Genomic DNA, 20,447 nt, shown 5'->3' on the forward strand with positions numbered 1-20,447 from the left:
TGAAAAATGATTAAGATGGCGAGTTTCATGTTATGGGTATTTTGCCACAATTTGAAGCAATTAAATGAGGTGACCCATGAGTCTATGAAGAAAAAGTTAATAATTCTTCGTCCTCCTGAGATAACTAACTTAGGAATCCTCTTTTGTGTTAACTTTTCCTTATTCATAAAAACGTAAGTAGACCTTCTTTTAAAAGGCAATTATTAAAATTCTTTACTCTGTGACATTTGTTCTTTTCACTTATGGGTCTATCAAGGATGAGCCTCTGGGTTATAGATATTGGTCTAACTCATTCTCTTTAATACCAGCTCCATAGAATGGCCGGGCTGTAATTTATTCAACTGCTGCCCTACTGATGGAAATTCAGTTGTTTCCAGTTGTGTTTTGTTCTGTTTTTGCCAGAATAAACATATTATAACACAGGTTGAAGGCTGGGATCTCAGCGGTGACAACAAGGAGGCAGAGGAGGGAATTGTTCAAAGGAATGTTTTGTTGGGAAATGGATTGGTTTTAGGGGCGAGTTGAAAATTTTGGTGCAAGAGCAGAGAATGAATAGTGCTGGCATGTTACTGAAAGAGGGAATAACGGAAGAACAAGGTTATGGACAGACGGTATAGAAGCAAGAGGATGGGGTTTGTTTTTAAAATGCCAGTTGGCTCAGTCGGTCAGTGACCAACTCTTAATTTTGGCTCAGGCGTGATCTCAGGGTCATGAGATCGAGCCCCTTGTTGGGCTCCGTGCTGGGCCTGGAGCCTGCTTGAGATTCTCTCTCTCCCTCTCCCTCTTCCCCAACTCACGTATGCTCTCGCTCTCTCTAAAAAAGTACAATACGCCCTGACATGAGGAAGAGGAGAGGCAAAGTGGGGGGCTTGGGGGATAGGGAAGGGAAAAATGAAACAAGATGGGACCGGGAGGGAGACAGACCATAAGAGACTCTTAATCTCACAAAACAAACTGAGGGTTGCCAGGGGGAAGGGGGTTAGGGAGAGGGTGGTTGGGTTATGGACATTGGGGAGGGTATGTGCTATGGTGAGTTCTGGGAAGTGTGTAAACCTGGCGATTCACAGGTCTGTACCCCTGGGGCTAATAATACATTATATGTTAATTAAAATTTTTAAAAATTAAAAACAATACAATACAATACAATGCCAGGCTTAAGATAGGCATGTCGTCTGTGCCCACTGGGCAGCGAAACATCAGGGCCTAAGGCTTGGGGAAGACATCACAGATGGGGACATTGATCATAGTTGGTCGTAGACCATAGTTGAGTTGAGTCATAGTTGAGGCTATGGGAGTAAGTGAGATGTGCTCCCAGGGCCGCCTTATTCTAGAGAAGGAGGTAGCGTTCATGGCAGTTACTTGTGTTTAAAAGTCTGGCTAGGGAGACGGAGACGCTGTGATCTGAGAGGGGGGAGAAATGGCGAGTAAGGAACTTTAATGGGCCCTGCCTCCAAGAAGGTCTGCAAATGTGGGTTTCCTTGTATGTCAACCAGCAAAAACAATGGCACAGTTTGATAAGCCAATTTGGGCCACTACCGACTAGGTGGAATGAACTCTCCAAGGGGCGGAGTTCAGCTGTAGTTTGACAACTCTCAACAGAAGTTACAAGGTTGTTTTATGATTTTTTTAAAAGATTTTATTTATTTATTTGACAGACAGAGATCACAAGCAGGCAGAGAGGCAGGCAGAGAGAGAGGAAGGGAAGCAGGCTCCCCGCTGAGCAGAGAGCCCGATGCGGGGCTTGATCCCAGGACCCTGGGATCATGACCTGAGCCAAAGGCAGAGGCTGTAACCCACTGAGCCACCCAGGTGCCCCTACAAGGTCATTTAAAGACTATTCAGTTTATATAAGCCAGGACTTAAAGGAGCGTATACCTCAATGTCACCATCTCGAGTGAAGCAGAACATCGCACAGAGGTGCCCACGGAAGCAGCAAATACAGGGAATCTCTAAAACATATACAGTGAGCTCTGACGCTGTCCCCACAATCTCCATTAGCTTACAGATGACCCTGCTGCCACCTGATCTTTTTATAAAGGATCTGTGAATTTTTAAACATACCCAACGTGATTAGAGGGAGAAAAAGGGCAATTACTGATAATCCAAATGCATCATTTTGCTCCTTCTCATGGCTTTGAGAAATACCCGTGTTTGGAAAAGCAACAGAGTCATCAACACTGCTGTCACTGAGGGGTGACATCCCGGGGAGACTGCCAGGTTTGATGCTGGATTCAACCTAATTCGCACTCTGTGTTCTCAGTCATACCCTAGACGCCATGGTTAAAGTTTCCTGAAGAAGAATCCAAAGACATAAAGATGAGGGCTCTCACCAGAAAGTGCTTTGTCATCTGGTGGGGAAATAAGATAGGTTCTCTGAGGTATTCTGTGACCCGCCCCCTACACCCCAGGATTGTGTTTGTTGCTGTTGAAGGAATTTGTTAGTCCGAGTGCGCTCGGTCCATACCTGAGCTCCCCCAACCAAGAAGCAGGTGTGTGCACACTGGGGACGCGGGCAGGTTAGAGGAGGCAGCAGGTGGTGGACGAGCTGTTTTCCAGGTAATGTGATCGGAGTCGTATTTATAGGGTGGTCATTTTCAGGCGTGGTGGACTCGGGCCATCGTCTTGGGTTACTTGATTATAAACTGCAAAGAAGGAGGTCATCGCTGTGGAGTGTTGATGTAAACAAAGGCTGGTGAGTCCACAGTGGAAGGCTTATTTGTAGGTTCGGTGTCACCTTCAGTATCCTTAGTGGCTTGCAGTAGGGAAGACTGCCAGCATTGGGTGGGAGACTTGTCAAAGTCGTCAGTCACTACCTTACTGTGCTGGGCGCCCTGTCATCCAAAGGCATTGATGAGTCACAGGAACTAACCAGAGGAACACGAGAGATGTTCCACGAGGATTCTTAAGAAAGCAAGTTAGTAGTGGAGCTCAATGTCCCCCCGCCCACTGGGGTCCTAGTCCAGCTGCTTGCAGGAAGAATCAGGAAGAATCCAGAATTCTTTGTCTAAGGCCCTTAGTTATATAAGAGTCACCCAAGCTTGGGCATCGAGAGGTCAAGACTGGAGGTTTCCAGCTGCCGTGCTGGTTGCCAGTCCTTTGGCAGTGGAAACGCTTTATTCTCAGGGTCTGCCTTAGGCTTTATTTTTGGACAAGTCGCTGTGCCCTCCTCCAGTCTTGTCTGAACATGTAGGCCACGCCCAAGCCCCTGACAGCCTGGGACCTTGCACTATCTCCATAACCCACAGCTGCACAGTTTCGAAAGAGACACCAAAATCCAGACACAGCAAGGCATTCCCTTTGGCATGTACTGAGGTCCGGAATGACGGTTTTAGCTTGGACACGTTCCCTTTTCTTTCCTCTTTTGTCTGTTCATTTTTATCTCTCCCTATACTATATAAATAATTGGCTTATCCTATTTGCTGCCCAGCGAGAAAATTAAGCGTCTGAGTTTTTCATAACTGTGGGGAAGTGTTTCCAGAGTGGGAACAAATGGACATTGGACATTTCAGCCACTGCTTTCGGTATCGTGGGAATTTATTACTCAGCTCAGTAACAGTCCTGGCCCAAACCAAGCAGTTGTGCGGGCAAGCCTTGGATACCTTTCCTAAATCGCACTGCCAGGAATACCTTTGTTCCTAATTGAGACAGCACGAACCAAGGGCATCTTTCCATCAAAGACTGATTATCTCTGAATCTTAGACATACCACAAAAGTCATTGAGCCCCAGCCAGTGCATTTTACTTGTATGAGCTATTGCATGCTCCCAAAAGGAGGGAAACAGAAGGGGAGGGAGGCAAGAGAGCACTCCCAGCCCAACAATAAATAGCTCTTTGTACCAGTCCCCTCCCCTAACCCCCAGCCACTGACATCAGGGGGTAAGTTCCCAGCAGGCAGGGGCGGGCGGCGGCTGACCAGCAGCTTCGCGGATATTGACCAAGTGCGAACTTGTCTTTCCACAGTGTGCGGCTGTGACCTGGCACAAGGGGGCTTCTTCATAAAGAACGGGGAGTATCTCTGCACCCTGGACTACCAGAGGATGTATGGGACACGCTGCCACGGCTGCGGGGAGTTCGTGGAAGGAGAGGTGGTCACCGCCCTGGGCAAGACCTATCATCCCAACTGCTTTGCCTGCACCATCTGCAAGTAAGTGGCGGCTTCCCCGACCGAGGAGCGCCGGGTTCTGCTCTTACAGCCTGGGATGTACACCTTTTGTCTTGAGTTGTACTGGCTTGAAATAATCTTTTTCTGAGGCACCCTTAGGTTAAAAAAAAAAAAAATGTTCCTCTTGTTTTATCAGGCCTTGTCAAAAAGTAATTTAGTTGGGAAACTTTACACACGAGGTCTTCTCCCAAGTAATCGGACTGATTTGAAGCGGCTTGAAACCAAGTGTGAAAGCAACTCTGGGTCTTAAAACATTTTGAGCAATGAAAACCTTAGGAAATGGCATAACTGCTTGGAAAGATGAAGCTTCTTTGGAAGTATACGCTCATATGTGTGTGTTTAAAAATAGTCTCATTTACTCTGTAGCACACCTGGGCAGACCCTGCCCCATGGCCCAAATTAGCCCCAATATGTGTCATTGTAAATAAAGCTTTATTGGGACAAATAAAGTTTTATTGGGACACATTTTGCTTGTTCACATATGGCTGCTTGTGGCTGCTTTTGAGCTACAGTGGCCACGTTGAGCAGTCATGGCAGACACCGTATGAGCCACAAAGTCTAAAAAATTACTTCCGGTCTGAACTCTCAGGGGGGAAAAGTTGACCCACCTCTGCTCTCTAGGCTTCTATCCTCCAGCAAGGTCAAATCTTCACTGCACAAACCGGCTTGGTTAACATGACCAGTCAGAGGGAAGAAGGGGAAAGTGTGCGAAGCGTGAGTAGGGAAATGTGGTGGTTTCACCATTGCTGTGTTTCGAATGCTGCACATTAGAGAACTTAAGATGACTTTGTTCCCACAACGAGGAGCGTCACCAACAAGGGTCAGCGGCTTTACTGACCTGTCCTCATCGGGCAGTCCCCTTCCTTTCCGTGTTTGATGGCCGTGTGCTCCATTTTGCTGCAGCTTTGTAAAGATGATGGTTCAGAGAAGGTGTTTTGCTTTGTTTTTCAGCATTTTATGTTTCTAGGCCAGAGAGATGTAAACTCTAGAAAAGTAAACTTCATTTTATCTAATTAGCTAACAAGGCAGAACTGACAGATGAACGATATAAGATCTAGATGAGGTATTATGGTAAAATTATTGTAATATTTTATAGTTATTAGCCCATTTCTCAGTTACATCTTTTTATTTTTTTTAATTACATCTTTATAAATCCCAATTTTAAAATGCTGGATTATTGAGCTGAAAATTTGTGTGTATTTAATCCAAAGTAAAGTTTCCTCTTGACCGCTCCCTTTTCACTGTCTGCTTAAAAGCCCTTGGCTGGCATTCGAGAGTCCCAAGTTCTAGTCCTGCTTTGCTGGATGGTATGAATTAACTTTTGCTTCATCTGTAAGATAGGAGGCTGTGGACCAGAGCCAAGTGATTCCCCAAACCGGGATGAGCAGTGGGCCCCTCCCCTGGGGAGGGTCTCTTTACAAATGTCTGTTTCTAGCATTTTCCCCCAAACTCTCCTGCTGATCTGGTAGTTTCTAGAGGGTTCCCAAGTATGGGGCTACTCAGCCAGGTTGGAAGGCCCTGGCCCAGATAAACTCTAAGAGCCCTCCTGATCCTGACCTTGAGAGATCATCGTTTTAAAGTCGGTGATGAAGGACAAGCCTCTGTTAGTGATAGTCCTGTCCCCGGCCATTTGGGTCAGCAAAGAGGTGCTCACTGTTGCTACTAGCGTGCCGTTTGCCGCCACTGCTGGCTGATGGTATTTGACCTCAAGTGGAGGCCTCCTTTATGGGTGACAAGCTGCATTCTGGTTGAATCTACTTTAACCCTCTTAGCAATTCCGTGAAGTCAGCCAGGAATTAGTGTCCCTAATTATGAGTGACTCTGAGTCTCAGAGTTTAAGGGACTTTCCCCAGGCTAACACGGCAAGGCTTATAAGATTTGAACTCAGGGTTCCTGACCCCAAATCCAGTTCTCTGGATCACACACATTCATTCACACAAATGGCAGAGAGGAGTGAAGCCGTGTGGGCGGAGGACACAGTGGGCCGCCGGCAGAAAGAACCGAAGAGGGTCATTTATAAAATCACACAAGCCAGCGTTCCAATGACCCAAGAACTGGACTCTGGTTTATCCCCTGGTGGATCCAGGTGGGATTCAAGGCTAAACCTACAGGCTTGGCTCAGAGGCCAGAGGAGGCTAGCATGCCTTGCAGGGTCTACACCTGAGAGTTGGGACCTCCTTAAATGCTATGCCCCAGGTGCCCCAGGTGCTAACTGGCCTCGACCTAGTCCTGGCCCTGATCAGATGCAAAAAGCCCAGGCCTGCGCTTCTGGCCCCCTAACTCCTGATGCCCCCTCACGGAGCGGACTGGGGGCTCGTTCGGGTTTCATGGATGAAGCAGTCGGCCCACTGGCATTCACCAGGGCATGAGTTTTGATGTTAAAGATTGAGAAGCCCGGCACTGGTGGATGCCACCTGCACCTGCCTGGGGACTGGTCTCCGGAGCTGGTCCATCCAGGCTGGTCGCTTAACCTCTCTGGGCCTTATCTGAACAATGGAAAGTGACACTGCCCCGTGAGAGGAGAAGAGACCGCCTCAGCTCAGCCCTTGTGAAAGGAGGGGGCGGGGGAGAGTAAGAGCTCCTCACTCTCCTTGAGGACCAGCGCGAAGCACATCTGTGGGGTTGTTTGAAGTCCAAATTTACTACCTGCACGTGTGTTGCGGTTAATTACCAACCGTTAGGCAGTTGAAGGGCCACTTAAAGGAGGGATGGCAACTGTGAAGTGAGGCTCCTGTCAAGGAGCTAGCGTTTGTTCTTAAGTAATTGCTTCTGACTCAGATGTGTGGGGATGTTTTGCTTGCGAGTTCTGCATTTCCTAACTGACAGAATCACACATTTGAAAGCTCACGTTAGCAAAGGGTGTTGGCAAATTGCCAATGACAAGTAAGCCGGCTTGGAAATTGTCATATGTGTCGTTGTTGATGACTTTTCTCTTCAAAAGCCTACCTGCCCCCTGAACTGGCAGGAGAAGAAACAGGTAACACACATGCAGAGGCAGTATTTTTGCAAACTCTGTTATTGACAAATAACACAAAAGGAAGCCATCTCTTTGAAAAGAAGCTAATGGTTTTCTTTTTAAGTGTTTAGAAGCTAATCGTTTTAAAACAGGTAGTTACAGCACGGTTGTAGTTCTCCACCAGGAACTGGGTCTCCAGCACTGAAACACCCCGTTCACCCAGTCAGATGTCTGGGACAGAGTCTAACTAGGCACAGAAACACCATGTAGGTCTAGGGAAGTGAAAGAGTTAATGCTTGACCCGTAACCAGTTCTCCTGGGCAGGGGCCTTAAGCCTGAATAGGAATTTATGGCATTTAAAATATTTCTTCTTGAAGGATTTTCCATTTGGAAAATGGAAAATTTTTCCGTGTGTACCTGGCTAGGTGACTTGTTGGAACAATCCCTCCACTAATGAGTAGAGGTAAATCATTCCATTTACTGTCTGGTTGCTGGTAGAAGCAGTGCCTTCTCCCTTCTCAAAACAAGGCATGTTTATTTGCTTGGACTATATCCAGCTCGCTGGCTTGGTTAAGACTGCATTTCAGACATTCTGGCCGGTGCTCCTCAAAGAAATGGATTGGCACCGGGGGCCAGCAAGCAGAAGGAATAAGGAAAAGAAATTAAATTGCTGGAATAACCTTGAGGGCAATGTCTTTCTGTCTCCAGGCGCCCATTTCCACCCGGAGACCGAGTCACGTTCAATGGGAGAGACTGCCTTTGTCAACTGTGCGCACAGCCAATGTCGTCCAGCCCTAAAGAAGCCTCCTGCTCCGGCAGTAAGTGTCCCAGCCACCCATTGACATGAGTTGCTCGTAGCTCAAAGGTAGCTTAGGCAAGTGCCTTCCTTTCTGTGTAGTGGATGCTGAGCATAGTCGCGTCTAAGGCCATTTGCGATTGTAAAACCTGAAGCCTTCACTAAAACCCATGCAGTGGGAAGCATCTCCCTTATGTCAAAAAGGCGTAAATAGAATTGGACATCAAACTGCATTTTGAGAGTAAATGAAGGAAAACGAAGGATAACACTTGATATGAGAAATGCCCATTCCCTAGTCATGGTGGTTGAGATGTGCAAACATTTGGTGGTGAAGGAATTGATAGCTCTATGTATTAAAAAAGCTGTCCCCCTTGGGACACCTGGGTAGCTCAGTTGGTTAAGTGTCTGCCTTCAGCTTGGATCATGATCCCGAGGTCCTGGGATCAAGTCCCACATCGGGCTCCCTGCTCAGCGGGGAACCTGCTTCTTCCTCTGCCTGCTCTGCCTGCTGCTCTCTCTCTGACAAATAAATAAACAAAATCTTTAAAAAAAAAAAAATGTTATCCCCACAGTGCCTAGGGCAAAGGTGATGATTTATACTTACCTTTAACTCTTTATGTCTGTTATCCTTAAATATGTATTCACTTGGAGGGTTTCTAACACTGATTTATGGCACCTATAATTTGCTGAGCACCTACGATGTGTGATGTTGTTCCCACTGGAGATGCAGGCGTGAACAAAAAGTCAGCACCCTCCAGAGGCTTACTTTCTAGCAGGAACAGGCAGACCATAAGTGCATACACCAAAATATCTAATATCTAAATTAAAGTAGGAAGAAAATTCAGGGTAGAGGGGCGGCATTGAGGAGGGGCAGTCGAGGGAGACATCTCTCAAAGGTGACCCTTAAGGAGAATCTGAAGAAAGTGTGGAAACAAGATACATGGGATTTGTAGTTCCTTATGATGAGGTCTGGTCTGACGTGTGGGAATCCAGAGAACACTAACTTGCTCCCAGACCTACCCCCTGCTGACTTCCCTCATAGAGCCAGTTGCACTGTTTCTCCTAGTAAGTAACACTGGGGAAGTCAGTTAACTTTTAAGTGAGATGTAGTCTGGTCGCTGGCACCAAACAGTGAAGCTCTACTTCCGTTCCCTTCCTGGGGGCATTAGGAAGTAGACCAGAGGTTTGCCTTGGTTTCTGCGGATTTTGCCTATCTTTGGGAAATCTGCACCAAATTCCATTAAGCCCCTCCAGTCTCAGTACATAAGAATGAAATAATCCACTTCTGCTCTAGAGGAATTCTGGGCAATCCATAGCAGTGAGTCCAAATCTTTTTGTTAAAGAAGAAGAATCCTTATACCTTTTTTTTTCAAAAAGAATGTTCTGACCAAAGCATTTGCATAGAAATTGGATTTGACCGTTGGGAGAAAAGAAGAAAAGAGATGTATTCGTGCATCTTATTCAACACAGCCAGATCCTTAGCACGTGAATTTATATGTCCTGTTGATAAATACTGGCAGCCTGAATAGGACAAGAGCTACAAGGCAAGACCCAGTCCTAGACTGTAGGAGGGCTTCACGCTTCTAACTACCATGACCCCAAGCAGGTCACTGGGGAGGTGAGCCGGGGTGGGAATAGTCATCCCACCGTGTGGGATGGCCTACTTCGAAAGTACATTACCAAAAACTTTGGAGGAGGTTTTCAATCTAATTTAGAAAAAGGATTTTGTGAATCCCAGGAAAAAATGACAGCTGCTAATAGAGGGTCATGTCCAGAGGCCTGTAATAGAAATGACTAGGTCCTTAAAATCTGTAGAGTCCTTCAGTCCAACTATCTTTTTTTTTTAAGTCAACTCAACACCCAATGTGGGGCTTGAATTCACAACCCTGAGATCAAGAGTCACATGCTCTGCTGACAGAGCCAGCCCAGCGCCCCATACCCTTCTTGATAGGTGAGGTCATTAGGGCCCACGGGCATTCGTAAGGTCACCGAAGCTGTCCCTTAATAAGACAGGATTAGAGGCAGGTCTTTTGAGTTTTGGGGTCTCTTTTGTTTCATCTCATACTCTTCATTGTTTGGTTTAAGAATCAGAAGTAGGTATTTTTAAAGGCTTCCTGTCCTACCTCCCATCCATTTTGGGGATGGGTTTTCTCCTCACATCATTACCAAAATGGTTATTCCAATTTCTATTAAACATGTTTTTGCTTTATCTGTATTTTCCATTTTATATGACATCCATGTGATACACATAAGGAAGAAATAAAAATTTTAAGTATAAATGTGTATCCTACCCAAATTCTTGATATCTTTAATGCTAGACGTAATAACAATTGCATGTGTGCACATTGTTGGACCAAGTCCTGTTTTCTCCTTGGATGAGATCTCATTACTATGTAACTGCTTTGGTCAGAACAGTTTTATTTTCAACAAGTACTCGTCTACTTAGATCAGTACTCAAATAACATTTATGGGGCACGTGGGGTATTAAAAAAGAGCTCTTATATATGGATACCCGAGCTGGACAGGCACACAGATACTAGAGCAAGGGAATTCTCAGCAAGCTGCTGAAATTCACTAGAGCGTAATTAGAAGACACTTGGTCATTATTTGTGATTCTGTGAGAATCGCCTTGTACATGAAAACTATCCTGATGTGACTTTGATTCTTATTTTTAAAATGTCTGAAAGTTGGCAAATCTCCCTAAATCAAAGCAAAAGAGGAAATACCTCTTTGATGCGGCTCACGGAGTCAATGAAATACATGAGAGTCAAGGACCTCTTTCTCCTTTGGAATGTTCTTTCCAAAAACAAACTTGCTCTTCTGAACTGCAATTCTGTTTCACGTTGGGTGGCTGTTTCCCATTTTCACTGCCTAGGAGGTGATACACAGTGTGAGAAGAAGTGAAGGGTGGTCGACAGATCTAAGTAAATAATGCGATGAGAATTTGCACGAAACAGTGTCTGCTTGACCACACAAAACAGGCGTGGGTTCTACTACAGCCGATCGGGAGCTACCCGGCTCTACTCCTCTGGTTTAGAGAGGACCCTCAGGGGCGTGCCTGTGATCTCATGGTGCTTCCTTCCACCTTACAATCATTCCTTTAACCTTTATATTTATTCTGTCTTCTTCTTCAAGCACTCATGTAGCATTCACTGTGGGTCAGGTCCTGTATAACTGCTCCATGAATTTTAATTCACTTAGTTCACATAACCACCTACTAGGTTGGTGCTATAACTATCTCCTTCTCACAGAAGAAGACACAAAGGGCCATAGAGGTTAATGTGTCCAAGATTACACAGATGGTAAGCAGTGGAGCTGAGTTACAAACCCAGGCTGTGTGGCAGGCTCCAGATGCCGTACTGGCGTCCCTGATGTCTGTTTCAAAAGGTGGGCGTCACTGTCTGCAGAGCCTCCGGCGATGGCCTGACTTGTCAGCACATTTACCTGAGCGTCCTGCCTCTAAGGGCTGTGCGCTTTCTACACACCACAGCTGCCTTCCTTTTGTCGCCGGGTTTGAGGAATGGAAACCACGAGGAAGTTATTCCTAAAAAGTACTTCCACTAAAGATGATCGCCCCTGAATTAGTTAAAACTCTTGCTGCATCCGGTATGATGTAATTTGAATTCAATAAGCAATAAACCTTCTATAACATGGAAATAATAGTAAAAATCACCTCAAAGGGTTGTGATAAACATTAATTAAACTGCCTTTACTATTAAAAAAAATCAATTGCCTATGTCCAGCTGATCCATACTTTAAAAATAAAAATTGACGTCCGGAAGATATTAAGTCCAACCAGAAGGTTATGGGCACTCCTCTACAGCCCAGCTCTTCTCCAGTCTCTGCCAGAGTTGAGCTGGATTCCCATGGGGTAAGGAGCCCCGTGAGGGGAAAATATGTGTGTGGCAACCTAGAATGTAGGGAATCGGGGTTTGGATTGTTGTTTGCTGCACGGCTCCTGTCTATTTCAGGCACCTGAGCAGGAGTGGGCTGCTGTCTACCATTACCCTTCCCATTTCAAAGGGTGTCTGACTAGCGTCTGATTGCGTGTGGGTTTGGTGGATTGACACAATGACCACCCACACGCAAATACATCCAAACCCATCTTCCTCCCTCCTCCCCCTCTGCACGGCATTGTCATTATCCCAACTGCAATTGGAACTCCTACAGGTATCAAGGCAAATGCTCGGCTTGGCCTGAATTTAAATCATTTCAGATAAAGAATCATGTGCACACTTTCAAAGGGGAGGAAGAACTTTCCTATTATTTTATGTTTCTTTTTATAGTTGCAAGATGACTTTTATTTTATCTTTCTGTTCCCTCCCAAAAAATCATCTGCGGGTTGAGTGGGATTTGTCTGCTGAGACACCTAACAATGGGTGGGGTTGTGATGATCTGACACTGGTGTGTGACTGCCGGGATCAGGCTCTAGCTCTGCCGCTTGCTGGCCTTCTCTTTACCTTTCCAGCCTCCATTGCCTTATCCATAAAATGGGATGGTAATAATTACCTTGTAGGATTAAAGAGGACATATGTAAATGCCGTGTTCTTTTTTTTTTTTTTAAGATTTTATTTACTTGTTTGACAGACAGAGATCACAAGTAGGCAGAGAGGCAGGTGGCAGGGGCGGGGGGGGGGGGGGAAGCGGGCTCCCTGCTGAGCAGAGAGCCTGATGTGGGGCTTGATCTCAGGACCCTGAGATCATGACCCAGCTTTAACCCACTGAGCCACCCAGGCGCCCCTAAATGCCGTATTCTTATTTTTAAAAAATAACTTACTGTTCAGGCATTATTTTTGAGTGTTTGTTAGGACCATCACTACTTCCCATGTCTCTACTTCCTTCACTCTGCTGTTCATGATAGTTGTCTTTATCTGCTCCTTTGATATTTTCCACCAGTATAAAAACCAGTGAAGGCAGAACACATCCAGACATTCTAGTTCATGGATTGTTGGGGTTTGACTCATGGTGATGGGTTTTGTGGCAGGGTCTCCGACGCCAGATCTGCTCCTCCTTTTTTAGACACTTTCTTCCTGTAGGAGAGGGTGTACAGGTTTCAGACAGGCTGTAGCCAGTTCTGATCCCAGTTCCACCATGCACAGCCCTCAAGAACTCAATCTTTATCTCCATTTCTTTGCCTACAAAACAGGAAACAATAATAGTTCATTTTTCAATGGGTTGTTGTCGGGATTTGTATGAGTAATGTGTTTAAAAGATTCATGATGTCTAATAAGCTCATCTGTACATTAGCCATTATTCTTTATGGAAGTTACAAGACTAGAACTTGAACTTAGAGATACTTAGAACCAGAAGGGAACAAAAGAAGAAGGCATAGCATGATGGTTAAGATGATGGCCTCTACATGTCGGAAAGCCTGGGTCAGAATCCTAATCCTCCCTCTTCCCAGCCAGGGAGCCTCAGGCAAATTATTTGATGTTCTAGAATCTTACTGCCCTCATCTAAAAATTGGAAAATAACTACTTTGAAGGGTTATAATGAATGAGATACTGCAACAGAGGACAGTCTAAATGTGGAGAGGGTTCATAAAAAAAGTGGTGCAGGGGAAACATGAATAAACCTAAGGCCTTATTGTTCTGTGTCCTGAGACATGAACCTGGAAAAACAGAGTGACAGGACCAGCGCTCGGGAGGCCTTGAGGAGTTTGGCAACCTGGAGCTCCTGAGGATAGCTTTTAACCTGGAGGATGACCAGATGAAAGCCATGTTCTAGAAAGAGTGAGGTAGTAATGGGGGTATTCCTGTGCAAAATCAGTGATTTGGGATCAGGGATCAGGGTTGGGTAGATCTGTGATTATGGGTAGAGGAGAGGGAAAAGATGAAGAATGTGAATGTTCAAGAAAGACTATAGGATGTCATTCATTCATTCATTCATTCACTCATTCCACAAACATTTCTTTGAGTACCAACGATGTTCCAGCCACTAGCCCAATTCTTTATTCTATAGTTAACATAACTATAACTTTATTTTATACTTAACATAGCTGTGAGACAGTTGTCACATCTGAGAATACAACATCTGTACATAACCTATTGCATTTTAGTTGTGTACATGTGTGCCCACTTTTACCACCAAGATAATGACCTCATTAATATAGGGACCCTATTTTCTCTCTCTCACACAAGATCTAGCACAGAAAGCCCTACATCAGCATTCTGGAAATTGAATCAAAGCCATCTCTTTTTCTAAATGGGCTAATGACAATCTTTTTAATGGGTGTAGGTGTTCACTGTAAAATAATACAAATATTACAGAAAAGTTCAAAAAGGAGGTAAAAATCACCTGAAATCTGATCACCAAGAGAGCTTCTCTATGAACATTTTGGTGAACATTCTTCTGGATTTTGATAAGTGCTATAGATGTGTACAACTTTACATAAATTCTTCTCATAGCATCCTGTTCATGTGTCTTTTCAAAAATCTTTTACTGTTTTGAGGGTCGCACAAAGGACTGAAAGCCTTGAATTAGCTTAAGCCCCTTGGCAAGAGGGCCCACGCACAGGTGTCTTGCCCAGAGCTGTGCTTTGCGTTTCTAGAGAGGCAGTGATTACCCTGTCTCGTGTTAGTTCTCTGCGTGCTCATCTCTCCTGCTAGACTATGAGCTACTTAATAACAAGGACTGTGTATATATTTTTTGGTTCTTATGACTCTCACCATGCACACAGCAAGTCCGCAGCACGTTGGTTTAGCGAGTGAATTGATGCCATCCCTGGAGGGCCTCTGAGGGACTAAGTGTTAGCTCCCAGGTCCAGGGAGTTCTGACTCCTGTTTGAATGAATGAGAGAAGAAGAATGAAGGGGCGCCTGGGTGGCTCAGTGGGTTAAAGCCTCTGCCTTCGGCTCACGTCATGATCCCAGGGTCCTGAAATGGAGCCCCACGTCAGGCTCTCTCTCTGCTCAGCAGGGAGCCTGCTTCCTCCTCTCTCTCTGTCTGCCTCTCTGCCTACTCGTGACCTCTATCTGTCAAATAAATAAATAAAATCTTTAAAAAAAAAAAAAGAAGAAGAAGAAGAATGAAGATGGCTGTTGTGGTTCTGTGAAATCATACAGGCATAGCTCAGGTGCATGTGTGGTTTGGGGAATTGGCATGTTTAAAAATCACCTTTATTTTCATATTTACCAGATTACTCCCTTATTCAATAAAAGGGGGAGCAGTTACTACTTCAGACAAATTTGTTGATGACAGTATCACAGATTGGTGTTTTGTTTTGTTTTAAAGGTTTTATTTATTTATTTATTTGACAAAGAGTGAGAGAGAGCAGCAGAGAGAGAGAGAGAGGGAGAAGCAGACTCCTCACTGAGCAGGGAGCCTGCTGAGGGGCTCGATCCCAGGACCCCGGGATCATGACCTGAGCTAAAGGCAGACTGACTGAGCCACCCAGGCGCCCCATGTTTTGTTTTGTTTTGTTTTAAGTAGAAGTGCCAAGGATGATATTTCCCCAACTTGAAGTGTGAGGTTGGGGGGAGGGCTCACCTCTCTGGGCATCTCAGGTGTGAGCCCTGGCCTGGAGGGGCAGGGGTCTAACCTGGTGTGTCAGTTCCAGTCGTGCGGTGCCGGCTGTGGGGGAGGGTATGAGAGGATTGGGAATTTATATACTAGCCAGAGGGTCCTTGCAGAGAAACATTAATATTCAGATTTTTTTCCAGACTGAAATCCATAACCATGATGAGTCAGACATAAAGATCCCAGAGTGACACATCTTTTCACTTCACCAGGAACTCGATCATCTCAGTTCTAAGAAAGGAAGAGAAGTTTTGGCTTTAATAGGGAATAGGCGTGATTTATGCAGATGAAAGCAAAAGTGAATACAAAAAGTGCCTTAGCAAATGGAAGGTTAATGACGTTGTTTCACTAGATCTGCCTCTTACATAGTAAGACCAACACCTTCTAACAACAGATCGGTAAAACTAGGATTTTATTGATTGGACCAGCATTCTTCAGTTGAATTTTAGTTTTTCAGCGGCGGTAAAAAGCTAATTGTATATATCAAGAGTTGTATGGTCCTATAGATTGTCCTGGAAGGATATTTTTGAAACCGTATTACTTGTAGTACTTGTCTCCAGCAGGGAGGGAGAGAAGGAAATTATTTTTACTCTATGAAAAAAAATTTAACTGTGTATATATGAATTACCTATTTAAAACAAAAGTAGATTAAAAATAAAATAATGTGGGGCGCCTGGGTGGCTCAGTTGGTTAAGCATCTGCCTTCAGCTCAGGTCATGATCCCAGAGTCATGGAATTGAGCCCCACATGGGGCTCCCTGCTCAGTGGGGAGCCTGCTTCTCCCTCTGCCTGCAGTTCCCCCTGCTTGTGCTCTCTCTGTCTGTCAAATAAACAAAATCTTTGACAATAAATAAATAAATAAAATAATGCTAACTTTACAAAATAAAAGGAAAGGCCTATTCCAAACTAAAGGAATGCACTTTGCCCTTTCTGTGACCTTCGGTGTGTGCATGTTAAGTGACTGGTCACATGATGAAAGTCCTGAAACAGACATTCTACCCCTTTTCTTCTTCCTGTCTCTGGGAGGGAGTAAATGAGCTGATGTCTGCTAATGAGTACAGAACCTGAGAAACTGACCTCGGGCTCCAGTGTAATTTCCCCTGCAGCAGGAGCTCATGTATGCTGAGTGACCACAGCCAGTTAAAGATTCATCACAGAACTCTTCACTAGGTTAAAGTTCACAACCCAGTTAGGGAAACCAGTACAAGCACAACCCTTCTTGGTACATTTTTCATTGAAGTGCAGTTCACATAACAAAACAAACTATTTTAATGTGAACATTCTAGTACATCCACGAGGTTGTACAGCCACAACCTCTATCTAGTTCCAAAACATTTTCATCATCCCAAAAGAAAACTCCAAGCCCATAAAGCAGCCCCTCCCCATCCCCTCCTCCCAGCCCCCGGGAACTACCAGTCTGCTGTCCATTTCTGCATATTTATGGATTCTGAATATTTCATATAAATGGAATACATAAAATGAAACAAGATAGGATCGAGAGGGAGACAAACCATAAGAGACTCTTAATCTCACAAAACAAACTGGGGGTTGCTGGGGGAAGGGGTTTAGGGAGAGGGTGGTTGGGTTATGGACATTGGGGAGGGTATGTGCTATGGTGAGTGCTGTGAAGTGTGTAAGACTGATGATTCACAGACCTGTACCCCTGGGGCTAATAATACATTATATGTTAATAAAAAAATAAAAATTTAAAATAGTAAAAATAAATAAATAAATGGAATCCATAAGTGCCCCTTTGTGCCTGTCTTCTCCCACTTAGCATAACGTTTTCAAGGTTCACACAGATTGTAGCATGTATCAGTACTCCATTCCTTTTTGTGGCTGAATAATATTCCATTATGTGGATAAAATACATAATTTGTTCATCCAGTCATCTGTGAGTGAACCGTTAGGTCATCTCGATCTTTCGGCTGTTGTGAATAGTGTTGCTGTGCACGTGCATGGACGAGTATTGGTCTGAGCCCCTGTTTTTAATTCATCTGAGTCCTGCTACAATTTTAAGAGGAGTTTGACAAGGTCTATCTCAAATCTCGAAAGCAGAGGCTACCAAATTTTCCGAATCTCCCCCAGAAACTGTTGGGTTGGCGTCCACTAATGTTCACCATGTGGCAGGCTGAATGCCGCTGAATGGCCCCAGGTGGCAGCCTTCGTCTGGGGCACCTGCCTGCTTCCTCTCCTACTCTTCCTTCCTTCCTCTTTTCTACCTGTTTTCCTCCTCCATTGGTGGCCATAACTTGAGCAGAGGACTACTTAGTCCTGCTGGGAGAAGTCTGAGCCCCAGTTTTCTCCACCTTGTCCGGCAGAGTATCCGTAGTCCCGAGGACTCAGATTTTGAACTTCAGACATGTTAGTTCTGTTGTCCTGCACAAATACAGGTAAAAGGTGCCCTTTTGAGGGATGGCTAGGGATCAAGCAATGTTTACGAGGCATGTCTGGATTATACACTGTAAGCAGAAAGAAGAAGTGCTCCAAGCCCATAGAAAAATGCGGGGCGGAGCCGTGTGCTAGGTGCAAAGTCATTCACTCTGTCCTGGGGGAGGCCCCATGGGAACCACTGAGGCTTTGGCTGGAACTCCTCACCCATGCAAGCTGGAAATCGGCCTCCTTGAGGCTGCCGTGGGACCACAGGCTTTTCCAAGAGCATCCCATGATGAGGCAGGATTGGGCTTTGTTTCCATGACTCTCCAACTTCCTCTTGCTGTCCTGATGGCATTTTTAGTCAAAAGGGAATCCTGCTTTTGATCTCCGGTGAATCCCTGTGATGTGTGTGCATCATCAGAAATGATGCTGAGTAGCCACGTGAAGCAAATTCAGCCTGGCAGTGCAGGAGAAGGGCCTGAAAAGCCATGAACCTTTGGGTCTGTCCTCCACCAGCTGGGCTTTTGAAATTGTTAGTTGGGAATTTGGCAGTTGTGACTCTGCTTATTAGGATGGTGGTTTATTCCATGAATATAGCCCATCTCCATTTTTTAGCTGTGGTTCTGAAAACACACACGTGGGCCTGCGTGCACACACATGCGTGGAGTTCTCTTTGACAGGACCTTTAACCTGAAAATGAGAGCAAATGACAAAATAGTGCTAATGTTTTATACTAATATTTTTTATTTCCTATCAGAGAATCTCATCACATCTCCAGGGAATACAAGCATGTTATCATTTTTCTTTATGATTTATTTGAGAGAGAGAGAGAGCAGGGGAAGGAACCAAGGGAAAGGGACAAGGAGACTCGGTGCCAAGCACAGAACCCAGTGCAGGGCTTGATCCCACAGCCCTAAGATCACAACATGAGCTGAAATCAAACACTCAACTGACTGAGTCACCCAGGTGCCCCAGCGTGTTAGAATTTTTATTTCTAGTTCAGAGAGTGGAAGAGTAGTCGTTCAGGAGTTTCTTATGCAAGGCGGTGGACACCGTCTTTAAGCAGATGTTCATGTTCCCAACTTGTAATCAGTTTTCAATATCCTTTCCAAAGCACACGTTCTGTTCCATAAATGCATACTCTCCAGTATCTGGCATCCTCACTGTGTGTAAGGCTCCCATAGCATTCACTGTATTGCAAACAGGTCCTGGGAGACCCCGTGGGAACTAAGGCCTGTTGGAGCGACTCTCAAGTCCGGTACCGAGTGCTGTGGTGCGTTCATGGGCCATTCAAAGCCATCTTCCAAAGGCAACTGGCAAAGATTCTCAGACTCTGCATTCTAATGCTTTCGGGGTGCAGGTCTGGGTTGGTACCAAATCCATGATAGACTGTCTTCTGTTTCTTTGATGTTTATCAACCTGCCAAGCAACATTAGCCATGAGGTTCCTACTTAGTGATTTCATAGTCAGTTAATGGAGAGGAAAGGCAAACAATCTGGCTCCTTTTAATTTTCCATTCAGATCCTGGTCATGAATATGGGAAACACACACACACACACACACACACACACACACACACACACACACTACTAGTTGAAGGAAAGGACTTCCTGACCTTGAGAATGCAATAACTCTTAACAGAATTCTGTGAGTCCTGGGGTTAGAATGGGAAGTTTCAAATGTGTAAATGGTCCATATTTATAAAAATTATGAGCAATGTAACTGAAATTCCTTACATATATATGTGTGACACACAATTTTAAAAGAAGGAAAAGTAAGATTTAGAGGACTTGGAAAAAGGCTGGCTGCCAGGCCTGCCTTCGACTTTCCTGATGAAGGCTGATAACCTGTTGCTATTATAGCCTACGAAACTTGTTTGTTGCACAGTATTGTTTTCCAAAGACAACAAGAACCTTCACTCAAAATAGCAGGTCCCAGTCTGTTCTGGCTTGTGGTGTTTCCATCGTGGCCATCAAGATAGCAAAGGGAGCAGCTGACCTAAGCCAGGACATGAGCTATTATGGAAAAGTCCAGTTCAAGGTTAAATATTTAAGCAGCACATAACCTTTGAAAAGAATTCATTTTTAGTGATTTGAGATATGAATTACTTATAGCCTTGAGACCCCCTTTTGCCATAGACTGGCAAGTACCTTGTACCTGCATGAACATTTCCCCCCAACCCCACCGCCCATATTTATCTTGTGACCTCATATTGGTTTTTTGGCTAATGGTGGCCTGGAATTTCAGAAGTCAGAATGTGCTTTTGAGAAGTGCTTAGCCCAACATGTTTGCAGATTTCACAGTGTGTTTTTGTCCTTCTCTATCCTTTTGTATGGTGACCCCGCACCCAACATGATACAAGAGAACTTGGTGACTTGGTTTTAACTAAAAACAAAAAAACAAAAAACCAACAACAACAACAAAACAAAAAAACTGGACTGTGGACAGTCAACATTTGTCAACTCATAAAGGTCTGATCTGGAACCTGACCACACTAAGCAGCACAGACGATAAAAGCAAGTCAACATTCAACCATATCCACTTGTTAGATTGACATTCCTATCACTACTAGGATGATGTGGCCTTTCTGGTCAAGGAAAGGTTTTCAAATACCCAAATCCTTTACATCTCAAAGACCTTA

At 44.8% G+C, this 20,447-nt stretch overlaps 1 protein-coding gene across 9 annotated transcripts in view; it reads left to right on the forward strand.

Moving 5' to 3' along the window:
• ABLIM1 (actin binding LIM protein 1) overlaps nucleotides 1–20,447 on the forward strand; it is a 294,975-nt gene that overhangs the window by 161,788 nt on the left and 112,740 nt on the right. For all 9 annotated transcript variants that reach the window (XM_080823245.1, XM_080823250.1, XM_080823252.1 and 6 more), the window contains exons 3-4: nucleotides 3,960–4,143; nucleotides 7,826–7,935. In XM_080823245.1, coding sequence (XP_080679371.1) covers nucleotides 3,960–4,143; nucleotides 7,826–7,935 — 294 coding nt within the window. The remainder of the gene's footprint in view (nucleotides 1–3,959; nucleotides 4,144–7,825; nucleotides 7,936–20,447) is intronic.

The sequence above is a fragment of the Martes martes genome (assembly GCF_963455335.1).
Source record: "Martes martes genome assembly, chromosome: 14".
Classification (NCBI taxonomy): Eukaryota; Metazoa; Chordata; class Mammalia; order Carnivora; family Mustelidae; genus Martes; species Martes martes.